The 13,284-nt window shown below is 36.2% G+C and overlaps 1 protein-coding gene across 1 annotated transcript in view; it reads right to left on the reverse strand.

Moving 5' to 3' along the window:
- Positions 1 to 13,284, reverse strand: part of LOC125276079 — a gene marked incomplete at its 5' end in the record, with an annotated part of 59,076 nt that overhangs the window by 9,136 nt on the left and 36,656 nt on the right. Inside the window, 2 exons of the mRNA XM_048203497.1 lie at positions 10,894 to 11,030; positions 11,210 to 11,492. Of these exons, the coding sequence (XP_048059454.1) occupies positions 10,894 to 11,030; positions 11,210 to 11,492 (420 nt within the window). The remainder of the gene's footprint in view (positions 1 to 10,893; positions 11,031 to 11,209; positions 11,493 to 13,284) is intronic.

Genomic DNA, 13,284 nt, shown 5'->3' on the forward strand with positions numbered 1-13,284 from the left:
TATTAGAGAGAAAATTATAATCATGCAATCATCTACTACAGTATCGCGTCAGACAGTGCATTGTAGTGTCCCTGAGGAAAAATTCAATTCATTTACTGCTTTAGGAGAGGAAGAATTGTAAACTTATTAAATCATCAAAATCAACAACATGTATGTTAGACCCTATACCTACTAAGCTATTGAAAGAGATGCTTCCAGAGGTCATAGATCCTCTTCTTAATATCGTTAATTCATCTTTATCACTAGGATATGTACCAAAAACTTTTAAGCTGGCTATTGTTAAACCTCTTATTAAAAAAACACAACTTGATCCTAGAGATTCATAATCATAACAAAGGACTGTTGGCCAGAGGAGAACAGGCCCCTCAACTAAGCCTGGTTTCTCCCAAGGTTTTTTTTTTTTTTTTACACTTGTTTGCCACCTGATGTCACCTGTTGGAGTTTGGGTTCCTTGCCGCTGTGGCCTTTGGCTTGCTTAGTTGGGGACACTTGACATTTGCTATTCAACAGTGTTTTGATCTGCCTGCATTGACACCATTGTATGTGAAATGAACTGATGATGACTTCACTGTTTACTCCAGTGCTGATATAGATAAATTAACTAAATTAATAACTATTGATTCTTACATCGGAATGAATCAATACTGAATTTACTTAAGATGGACAATGACACCATTTTCTTTAAGAGAAAATTATATACCAGTTATCACTGTAAAGCTGCTTTGACACAATCTGCATTGTAAAAAGCGCTATATAAATAAAGGTGACTTGACTTGACTCAATCCCACCATCACGGCAATCAACCCCAGGGAAGCATAAGCCACACAATCTGGTCACTGCTCACTTTTCACCTCACTTTTTCCTCCCAAGCAGACTCATTTCTCGCACCGGAGCACCATCTTATCTTATTGTTCAGCCAGCACACATTTCCATAGCTTGACCTCGCACAGCGCACCCATCGCTTCCGTTCATGTTCATACAGGTTTCCACCATTCACTTCCCTTTCTGTTCGCGTGAAAGTACCCCTCCCTAAATAGCTCGTCACAAAGCATGGACTTCGTCTCATTGGTCAACAGCATAAACAAATAAATAACAGATACCGTTCTGCCACAAGTTTTACCTACAGTCACCAAACTCTGTGCATATATTGGTCTCATTAAGCTGGATAACTTTCTAATTTACAGTCCGTGACACTTTAATGGTTTAGAAAAATATATACAAATAAGACAAATACTGGACTTACACTGGACTTTTTTAATTTTGAGCTGCAAAAGATAACTATGCACTCATTTCAAAGGACCTATGACATCCTATGACATGAAATTCATTTAAATTTAAACGACCTCAGGGATGTAGCCAGTGGCATAGCACCAAATCTTGGGCCCTATGCAAAGACAGTGATCCACGCTGTAAAGAGGGAGACCTGATCTGTCGGCAGCGTGGCACTGGCTCTGACACGCACACACACATATTAATTTGCCGCTCCTCTCCTGTTACCGCTATGGTCCGGGTGCACACGAGACTCATAGCACTTGTTGGTTTAAACACAGCGTACTTATTGCCCTATAATAAACACACTTTGCATATACAAGCATACATATACATTTAAACATAATTACCTGTTAGTCGATGTGGAGTAAGTGAATCCGGGTGCGGAAGAGATGGAGATCAAACGTGGTTGTTGGGTTCGAGGGCTATTTATAGCACTCTGTCACGTCTCCGCAATAATGGCGCCACACAGAACGGAGGATACTATGTGTTGTATGATGTGGGAAATGTTGTTGTGTTTGTATTAACCCCCAGGGGTCTGAGGCTGATTTGAGGTCTGGAGAAGTTTTGACATGCCCTGACATTTGTGCTTTTTTCAGTTGTTCATAAACATATTAAAGGTCCCGTTTTTCGTGGTTTTTTGAAGCTTTGATTTTGTTTATAGTGTGCAATATAACATGTGTTCATGTTTCGCGTGTAAAAAAACACAGTATTTTTCACATAATTTACTTATCTGTATACCGCTGTTTCCACTGTCATAAAAACGGGCTGATGACTTCCTTGTTCTATGAAGTCCCTCCTTCAGAAATACGTAATGAGTTCTGATTGTGCCAGCGGTTCCTGTGTTGTGATTCGACAGCAGCTTAGCGAACCCAGAGCCATAGAGAGAGCGCACCTTGCCCAGAAAGGTCACGCCTTTTACCATAACGTGTGCTGCACATAGTTTTACATGTGGATTATTGTGGTGTTGTGCCGAATGAACACAAAAGACAATAATTCCCGAGAGACTGAACTCTTTAATCTCCACAAGCAGCAACAGAAAATGTACAACGTTAGCACTCACTCAGAAGAGTACCTCATACGGAAAACAGCCATATACATAAACATAGTCCCCTCTTGTGACCATTATGTGCACTGCAGTCCAACATTAACTATTGCAGTAAGGATACCACAATTATAATTTTCGGGAACCGAGTTAAACATAAATTGTAACCATTGATCTCTAAGTACAGCGTCCCTGGGAAAGCCAAACAAAGGTGATTGGACTGCGGGATGAAAATAACAGCGTTTCGACGACATGGCGACAAACACACTCTACAAACGCAACTCTTGCTCTTCTCCGTGGGAGCGCGACAAGACCACGCCACCTTTTTTTGTGTATTCCTGTGGGCGGAGGTTAGTCAAACAACTGTTTTAGTGACATCATTAAAGAAGGAAGTAGAGGGATGTAGTCCAAACTGGCCGTTCGATGTAGGCGACTTCTGTTAAATAAAATATCTCGCTTGGCATTGAACTTTGAGCTTTAAAATTTTACAGATTTTATTTATACTCTAACAGCAACATTACACACTAACTAAAGTTTGAAACATAGGATCACGAAGAACGGGACCTTTAATGACAAAAGTGTCATTACACTGTATTCAGGACAAACTAGGCTACAATAATATGTGAGGAACATGTATGTACATGTTTGTATTTTTGAAGGAATAACGTTTATGCGTGGTTATTGAAAAAACAAAAAACTTAAGTCACTGAAATAAAGCCAAAAAATATATATTAAATCTGTGTTCACAAGACTTCTGGGTATTGGAGGTTGTAGACTAGAGTTTTTGCTTCAAAATGATGTACAAATTATCATTCCTACTCCTTCATATAAAACAATAGAGAGATTTAAATTTTCTAAAACATCTTTGGTCAAGAAACACAGTATGCATGGAGGCATGAATAATCATGAATAATGGATGATTCTCACCTGAGAAGACAAAAGAATCAGATAAAGAGCTCTAATGACCTGCATAATAATGAGCTCTTTCAGTCAAGTAAGCTGTGAAAAAACCCTGTTGATTATGTCTCAAGCTCATCATAATGTAAATCAAACATACCGAAAAAACAGCAATACTGTGAAATGTTATTACAATTTAAAATAATGGTATTCTATTATTAAAATATAATGCATTTCTATGATACAAAGTGTCTGAACAGTTATGTTACCTCTATGGCATTTCATATAGGCTTTTAGCTTAAAAGCATGCACATTTGGAGAAATATTGATGGATTCTCATGTTTATGTCAATTTTCTATACAGAGGAGTAATATTTATTCAATATTTATTGTTATCACTATGAACGCTGGATACTGTGTTTACAATTCATACTTGCAGCCGGAGGGCGCTCTGTACACTTTTAGTCCACAAATGCCAATGCCAAAGAAGAATAGGCAATCCAGGAAATAACAACTAACAGAGGCCAGAGATCGCTAACTATGGCTATTCAAAACACTTTTCAAGACAATAAATACACGATTGAGACGATGTATGCATGTATTGACTGAATTTGCGTCTGAATAGCGCTGACTCCGTGGGCGTGGCCGCATTAGTGGATAATGAGCTGAATCATGGACTTCTGACATGGCTCTCTTTTCATACAGATTACATAAACACAGAAGGTTTGTTTTCATTTACACGATTTAAAACCTGACATTTCAACGTCTCTTTAGACACAAGTATAATTTTTTTGTGATTAGTATTCACTAAGTTACAATTCATTTTCTGAGAACTATCAGATTGGACTTCGTTCAGAGGGAGACGAGAGATCACGCATCATGTTTGTTTTCTTTATTTTACAAAAATCACAACATTTTGTTTTTACTCTGAGTGTACACAAATAAAAGAAAATATTCCACAGATTAAAATGGTGTATAACTCTTAATTGTATGTGCAACACTGACAGAGTATTTTGAGTCTCTTTCACACTGGTTAGAAAAAAAACGCGGTGATCACGCCGGTGTGACCGTCGACCCCAGAGTGTTAATTTATGTCTTTAAAGAATATTATGTGATCATGATATGTGTTTTATGGGTTTATTTATATTTGATGTGGATTTTGGGTGTGAGTTGATGTAGTACTCAAGCACGGTAAAATTTAATACTCCCCCTGATTTTTGTAAACGGTTGGCTCTAATAGGGGAGGAGCCAACAGTATAAAAGAGTATCTGAAGATTCATTCAGTGTCTTTTGGTAGGCCGATGGGTGAGCGTGCAGTTGTAGTGCCGCAAACGATTTAACCCTTTAATTCCCTCTGTGAAACAGTGTATTGTGGATACGTTATCGCATTGTTTATTTGGTTATTTATTTATTTAATTTTTGGTTTTGCCGGTGGAAGAGTTAACTATTATTGAGCAGCTGTGGACTCCCTTGTATACTGCACACTTCTATATTAAAACACCTATTTTTTTTGCACATTACTGCTTTGCGAGTTGGGCCATCATTTCTGTTTTTCCAACTTGGACCATAACACGTCCAGGGAGTGGGTTGACAAAATCCACTTCCCTACACGCTATTTATCACACTTTTTTTAAATAATAGTGTACACACAGCACTCACTGATAGAAAAACTGTTTTACTGTATATTTACTGTATACTGATATTTTTGTATGAACTGTGCTTTACTTAAATAGAGTACCCCAGTATCTCAGACAGATTAACAATATTTACTTGGAATTGTCTTATTAAAAGATATTATGCTTTGTATTCCAAAACATTATAATCTTTCCAAACTACGCAGTAAAATCCCCAGTTAAATCAACTCTGCTCAGAGCACATATGGTCCCTCTCTAAATAGTGTTAAAGTAACAGAGTTAAAGTTAATGAGATAATTAAGCAATTAATAAGGCTGTGACTGAAGTCAGTTGTAGTTCTTGTGTTTCTCTTTTCTTCACTGATTCTGCTTGTTGACAGCAGGTGTTCATCACTAATGCACAATCATCACTTAATTCATTGTTTAATTATCTCATTAACTTTAACTCTGCTTCAGTTTTTGAAACTAACCTGCCTCCTTTCTTTGGATTTTAAATGCCTTTGTGTCAGGGGTGGCTGTGTTTACACAACATCATTTTCAGCTACAAACAGAAAACCTTTTATGTATTTTGGTGGCCTAAAAATGCAAACTTTTGAAAACAGGTTTCAAAGTGCAAGTTTCTGAAAACGGTACCATTGTCATCTCTGTGTAAGCTGTGAAAACGGTGACGTCATGCGCATGTGTATTACGTGCTTAGTCTATACCCCTTATTTGTCGATGCAGATTTATCAAAATGTGCAAGACTTCCGATTTATTAGCTGCTCTAAGAAAATAATGAGAAGAATATCAAAGTGAAAACTATAAAAATAAGGTGAATAGGAATGCACATTTGGCGTGAATACTCTGTATAAGAACACGTATGCGAAGGCATGTAATCTTTCTTTACAAAGTGACATCGCCAACTACTTGTCTTGTCAACTTGATTCTTGTTGAATGTTCTTTTGTTATTATTGCATTGAAATGAGGGCAACAAGACACTTCTAGACTCCTATATACTATATCTTTACACCCTAATTTATCCAACTAAAATGTAATTTTATTAGTAAAACCTCCATTGCATATCATGCTCTCAAAGAAACACCACTAACAGATTCTTCACTAACAAGGCCTTCTTTATGTCAGAACAGTTGTTATTAATCAAAAGTGATTGGTATAGTGGTTTGTTCAATTAATAGTACATGTTGTATTAAATTAAAAATTTATTCAATAGCCAATTTAGTGATATAGTATAACTGAGAGCTTCAGTACATTCCATAAGACTGAAAGATTGCCACCTAATGAAACTCATTGTGCAATAAGTAACTGTGATGTTTTAATGTAATTTAATCTAGCTGCTCTTAATTATCAACAAACTCACTTGGTTTATTATTTTGTGTTTTTGTGAAGTACGAATGTGACATTTACTATAATGGTTTTGTGAAAGGAAACATAAGCAGCACAGCTACTTTAGTTTTTTTTTTTTTTTTTTTTTTTTCCAACAAAAAGATGTTACAAGTGTGAGTTTTGTGCCAATAGTTTTGAAAATGTATCACTAGTGAAAGTGATACCAAATTGATTTAAAAACTGTAGTCAACAAATTCCTTTTTTTTTTTTTAACATTCTAATTATAACATTACCCTGGTGTAGAGAGAGCATAAACATTCAACTCACCTGGAATTCATCAATGTATCAACCTCACAGAAGACCTTCACAATTCAGTTATCTGCTTTTAAACAAAATAATAAATTTGTATATAATAAATGGAATTAATATTTTTATAAACAATTGCTAGATTTGTTATTTATCCAATATATTATTAATATGAGGAATATTATGCATTCAAAACATTTCAAACCAAAAATGTGCTATTAAACATAGATATGAATATTAATACATACCAGCAGTCTGTGAAGAGGGTCTAGTTGAATAATATTGTGCTCAGAAATGATGCTCCATTTATTGTTGAATTAAGACCCTCCCCATCAAAACTATGAGACCATTACTCTCCTTGATACGGGGCTTGGATATTGTGATGCAGCACAATATGAGTTAAACACTCAGAAAATGTTTGTACTTGCCTGTGCATATCCTGTAAAAACCCACATTCCAAAGATCTCAAACCAGGGCTTGTATTGACAGAGCTGATCAATAAAGGAGACCTTCCTTTGCTCCACAAACTTTAAGACCTAATGGCTAAATAACACCTTTGTGTCCTTAATGTGTAAATCCACAACCTCCGGAAACAGAGATGACCACAGGCCTAAACAGTGACATCCTCCAGGACACCGGCTCTGCCCAGCTATGCATTCCAAAGAGCGTTTCTCTTAAACCAGAAGAAACTTCAATGAATTCACTCTCTTTGACAGAAACAGACTCAAAATTGCTGCAGATGATATTAATTAAACACCAGTAGGTGCCTTATATACATTTGCAAGAAAAAGTAAGTGAACCACTTGCAGAATCTGTGAAAATGTCAATAATTTTAATAAAATAAGAGAGATCATACAAAATGCATATTATTTTTTTATTTAGTACTGTCCTGAGTAAGATGTTTTACATAAAAGATGTTTACATTTAGTTCACTATACAAAAAAAAAAAAGCTGAATTTATTAAAATAACCCCATTCATAAGTATAAGTACATTGTATAGTATAAGTGTAATGTACATAAGTACATTTGGTAACACTTTACAATAACAGTACATGAATAACCATGAATTAATACCTAAATTAATAGTTACTTCAACATGAACTCATGATTAGTTAAGATATGAACTAATCATGAACTAATGAAGAGTGATCCTTAACTACGACAGGAGTCATAAGGATTCATGCATGAAAACAGCAGCCTTAACTACGCATTAATACATGTTTGATAATTAATGCATTAATTAACATTTAGGGGTAAACTAAATAAATCAGCCTCCATAAGAGTAAACAAGAAGTACTCTGAATTTGAATTAAACGTGATTTAATACTGTCATAATTTACACTGTAATATCATAATCTGCCATCTGCAGCTTTGTGACAAATAATTGCAATGGCACATGATTATTTAGCCATTAATTACATAGATGTGTCTAATCAAATGTGGAAAATAGACTAACTACCACTAATAAATTTAATTTGATCTAAACTGTTTTCTGATTTTTACAGTTCATTTATATTTAGTCATAGCTAAATAGTCATAGTTTATTCCCGGAACTAAAGTATGTAGGGTTTGTTTCTGGTGGGACACTCATTAGTGGCGCACGCTAGGTGTTCTCTTGGCGCGTTTGTTGTGTTGCTGGCATTTTAAACTAATAAATGTTGACTGCTTTGGTAAGCCGAATTAATAATTAAAGACATATTTACATGTATGTTTTATTGGGATTTTCAGGAGGTTATGTGCAGTTATTAACTGTATTTGTATTTTTGTCGTTTAAATGTATATGCTTTGATTAGCATTAGCTTGCGGACGCGCGCTATTTTACATGTAAATGTGCCTTATGTGTGTCTTTACAGGTATGTTTATGGCTTGCTTTCAAGTCCATATATGTTTAATTATATAAATAAAAATAAAATACAAATACTTTTTTATTTTAGTTTTTTGTACCGGGGTGTAAAGGAATAAGAATGGCACTCTATAGTGTTTATTCATATATTAGTTAATGATGTGTGATATGTGCATCATGTCATGACTTTACTTGAGGGGGCACATCATAATTAACTCATTATTAACTAACACCCAGGTCTTTAACTGTCGAGGATGGAGTAACAGTACATCCTTCTAAATGCAGATTGTAGTCTGAGAGATTCTGTGTACAGGTTTTTGGTCCAATAAGTAATATATCAGTCTTATCTGAATTTAATAGAAGAAAATTACTAGTCATCCAATGTTTTACTTCTTTAACACACTCTGTCAGTTTGGATAATTTAGAGATTTCATCTGGTCGTGATGAGATATATAACTGAGTATCATCGGCATAGCAGTGAAAACTAATTCCATGTTTTACTTGAGGGGGCACAATCATAATTAATTCTGAACTGAATAATGCATTATTAACAATCTAGTAACTACTATTAACTAACAAGTAACTCTGATGAATGAATTAGTAAGTAATAGAGCTCAGTTAAAGGTGGTAGTTCACTATTAACTAATCAGTAACTACTGTGTTTTTTTTTTCATTCCTCCCAGAGAACTACTAAGAACTACTATATAGATGTTTGTAATTAATGTGAATAATGAATAATGTATAATTAATTCTAAAGTAAAGGTCATGGTAACCCACTAGTAATGACTGAAGTATTACCAAATACTTAAGAAGGAATTACTAATTATTTGGATCAGTATTCTAAAGTGAAAAACATGATAACTCTCTAGTAACTACTGGAGTCACTGTAAACTTTTGAGGTTTTTGTAAAGTATTGGATAGTAATAACTCAAGAGTTACTATATAACTCTAAAGTAAGTACTTCTTATTTGTATCAGTATTCTAAAGTGAAGATCATAGTAACCCACTAGTAATTACTTAAGTGTTACTACATCCTTATAAAGGAACTACTATTTATTTGGATCAGTATTCTAAAGTGAAGATCATTTTAACCCACTAGTAATTACTTAAGTGTTACCAAATATATCATAAGGAATTACTGTACAAAACATGCAAAAACATCAAAAGTTTACAGTGACTCCAGTGGTTACTAGAGAGTTATCATGTTTTTCACTTTAGAATACTGATCCAAATAATTAGTAATTCCTTCTTAAGTATTTGGTAATACTTCAGTCATTACTAGTGGGTTACCAAGGACTTTACTTTAGAATTAATTATACTTTATGCAACATTCATGTTAATTATGAACCTGTATATAGTAGTTCTTAGTAGTTCTCTGGGAGGAATGAAAAAAAACAGTAGTTACTGATTAGTTAATAGTGAACTACCACCTTCAACTGAGCTCTATTACTTACTAATTCATTAATCGGAGTTTATTGTTAGTTAATAGTAGTTACTAGAGTGTTAATACTGCATTACTCGTTTGTTCCTGTGTAGTTATTCATTAATGAAGGATCAGTATTCTAAAGTGTTACCGTTTATTCTAGCATTTTGTTATATATTTACTTCTGTATATTTTGTGTTGTATTCAGATGTATTTTTTGTTCTCTGCTCTCTTTTTCTTCCTCCATCATAACAGGTGCTCTGACTGACCAGCTGTATTCAGTTCATCGTTCTTTCTTGTTTTGGGGAATGAAAGTGGAGGGAGCCATTTTCTCCTGTTTATGGTTACAGGGAGAGAGGGAAGATTTATGTCATTTATTTATTTTTGGATTATTTTTCTCCAGGTAATTTAGAGAGATTTTTGGGTTAGTTAGTTTTTTTTGCTTTGTTTGTTATTTTGGCCAAGCTCTTCCCTGAAGCTATTGCCTGTATTTTCATTATTATTCTTTTTGATATTAATATTTGTGATATGGTTTTTGTCAATTTTTTACTCTTTATAACAGAAAATTTAAAGTTAACATTGGTCGAATTGGTGGTTGTGTTCTTGATTCTGGAACAGAAGGTTCAATATCCTTGTTCTGTGTTTTCCTTTTCTTTCTCTTTTTTGAAAAATGTAGTTTATGTATTTAAAATGTATTTAGTTACCAGCTCCTCAACCCTAGATGGGTAGTAAGACTACACCTCCTCATTATTGTGCATTTTTGATCCAGAAACATGAAATACAACATGCAATGCTAAAGTAATTTATTCATGTAGAAAGCAAAGATAAACAAAGATGGGTAAAAGATAGGTGCATTTTAAGAACCATTTCATTCCTTTACTGAATGTGCACTGAAACTTATCTTTTATCTTAAGAATAAAAGGTGCACAGGTAAAATGAAAACAATGAAAAAAGTGCAACATCAGTATTGCTCAGAAAACATTAGTTTATTATTTTGCTTATAGGATCAGTGGACTGTGGTGTAACATCATCTCATTCCACTTAATCTGCCAATGAAAACAGAACAAACAATCATTAAGGGAACGTACACATAGTATAAATAGTACATATAGTACAAATGTCTACACACCATGTCTCTCTTCTTTTATCACTCACCTGCAAACACCTCAACCTCACACAGTGTGAGATATTCATTGCGTTCAGGGATAAAAATGTTGACATATTGTCCCTTAATAGGCTTAAACTCAAATGTTTTTGTGTCTCCAGGTGGGATGGACTCAACAGTCGCAGCCCTGTGAAGAAACACAGTAACAGAGAAATAGAGAGGGGCGAATCAAAACGGCATGAATCATATGAAATATACTTCTGTCAAAGGCAAGTTTGTATTAAAAGGATTTATTCAAAGTAATTTTACCTTATTTACTCATTTTCTAACCATTTGTGTAAGTATCAAGAGAGAGACAAAACTTACAGCTCATTATTGTTGCCATTATTTTCCAGGCTGTTGCCGATACGGATCTGAGCACCATTTATTCTCTGTGCATAACCATCTCCACGATTAGTGATGCTAACTCTGGTTACCTCGTAGACTTCCAACAAGTCAACTCTCCACCAGGGGTCTTTTTCATCTTTAGTATGACTGCATGATCCCTGTTTGCGAATTGAATTCCTGTTGCCATCGATAGCTTTTTGAGCAGCTGCTAATTGATCGTATGTGGAAGACTGGACAGCTGTGGCTCCAAGAGCAAGATTCCCTGTTTAACATAAAATAATAAAAAATAACATATCCCTTTCGAAAGGGAACGAGACTCTGCGCTTGAAACTGCGCTATGGGGAACGTCACTCATGACTCGTGTTCGAAATGCCAAAAATCACAACACTCCAATCCTATTGGCCGGCGACAGCCTATGACGTCAAACTGCGCGAACCGTGACGTATAAAGGGAGCGTCTGAGGAAGCAGTCAACAGCCTTTCGTCTTTTCGGTACAGTTTTGTTCGTGCCATTGTTTCTCAAACTCCGGTAGGAAATTACTTCTTTTTTGTCTGCAAACGTTCAGGAGAATGTGTTCATCCGTGTCCCCTGGGTTTGACACTTGATGTACACGTTTCTGGCGTTTTTCTGTCTGGAGAGGAGCGAACGCATAGATGTTGCTTGAGGGCGCCGTCTATTTGTGTTTGTCTATTATTCACTGCGAGCGTCTCTTCTGTTTGGACGCTCTGTTCTCGTTTGACACTCTTTCCGAGGGAGGAGGTGTCTGCATCTGTGCCTGTGATTCTAGCCCCGTGTGTGCTGAGGCAATACGGCGGCTGCAGTCATAGGGCTCGCAGGTGAGCTCGTTGGGAAGTCTGAGAGAATTATACTTTCTCTCGGCTTCCCGGGGCTGACGAGGGTGTATTGTTAGATGATTGTGACGTCCGTGTTTGATGTCGCCGCTTCCAACAGCGACCGCTCCTCTGGCTGCTGGGTATGTGAGCCGCTGTGTTTTTGGGACGCGCTTTTCGGCAGGCTGCAGCTGCCGTGAGTGTGCGTTAAGAAAGGGGCCGTGCGCGGATGGTTTGACGAACGGTTCCTTTCTGTCCATGAATGTTGCGCCTCCCATAGACTTTCCATTCTCTCCTGATCTCCGCGTTTGAGATTGGGAGGGCATGGAAAAACCCCTGGCCGTTCAGATTTGGATCTGAGCCAGACAGACGGGAGGAGGAAGAAACGAGAGTAATGGGTGATCGACTGTAAACACTGTTGCGTTTGTAATCGATTCCCCAGCTATTTTAAGGGCGATTTATATCTACCCTCTCCTCTTCTTCTTTCACCTCCAATAAATATATATATATATTTCTACTTGCTCAGGTGTTTTTACAGTTAGGCTGTCGGCTGGCCTTTTTCTAAGGCCACCTTCTGGCTTGATAGTGAAAGTGCTTTTAGGCTTTAAAGAACTTTTGATTTCTTCCTTCTTCATGCTTTAACCGTGGGCGTGGCCGCATTAGCGGATAATGAGCTGAATCACGGACTTCTGACATGGCTCTCTTTTCATACAGATTACATAAACACAGAATGTTTGTTTTCGATTTGACTTGCACGATTTGAAACCTGACATTTCAACGTTCCTTTAGACATAAGTGTCATTTTTTTTGTCATTAGTAAGTTACAGTTCATTTTCTGAGAACTATCAGATTGGACTTCGTTCAGAGGGAGATGAGAGATCACGCATCATGTTAGTTTTCTTTATTTTACAAAAAGCACAACATTGTGTTTTTACTCTGAGTGTACACAAATAAAAGAAGACATTCTATAGTTTCAATTGATATATTACTTATGTCTCTATGACAAGAAATGACGTATTTTAAGTCTGTTTTGCTTTAGTGGCCACTAGCTGACGCCGCGTGCGATGGGTAGGCCTTAAGGGCCTCCTGTGGAGCATGCTGGCATTTACCTTTTCAAGGTTTTTCTTTCTTACTATTTTTACTGAAGCAGTAAAATGATTTCTGTCGCTGGCTGGCCGGGGCTCGGGCTGACTGATGACCTCCTTTTGTAGTCGGTCTGTTTAG

This window comes from Megalobrama amblycephala, linkage group LG9 (genome assembly GCF_018812025.1).
Source record: "Megalobrama amblycephala isolate DHTTF-2021 linkage group LG9, ASM1881202v1, whole genome shotgun sequence".
Classification (NCBI taxonomy): domain Eukaryota; kingdom Metazoa; phylum Chordata; class Actinopteri; order Cypriniformes; family Xenocyprididae; genus Megalobrama; species Megalobrama amblycephala.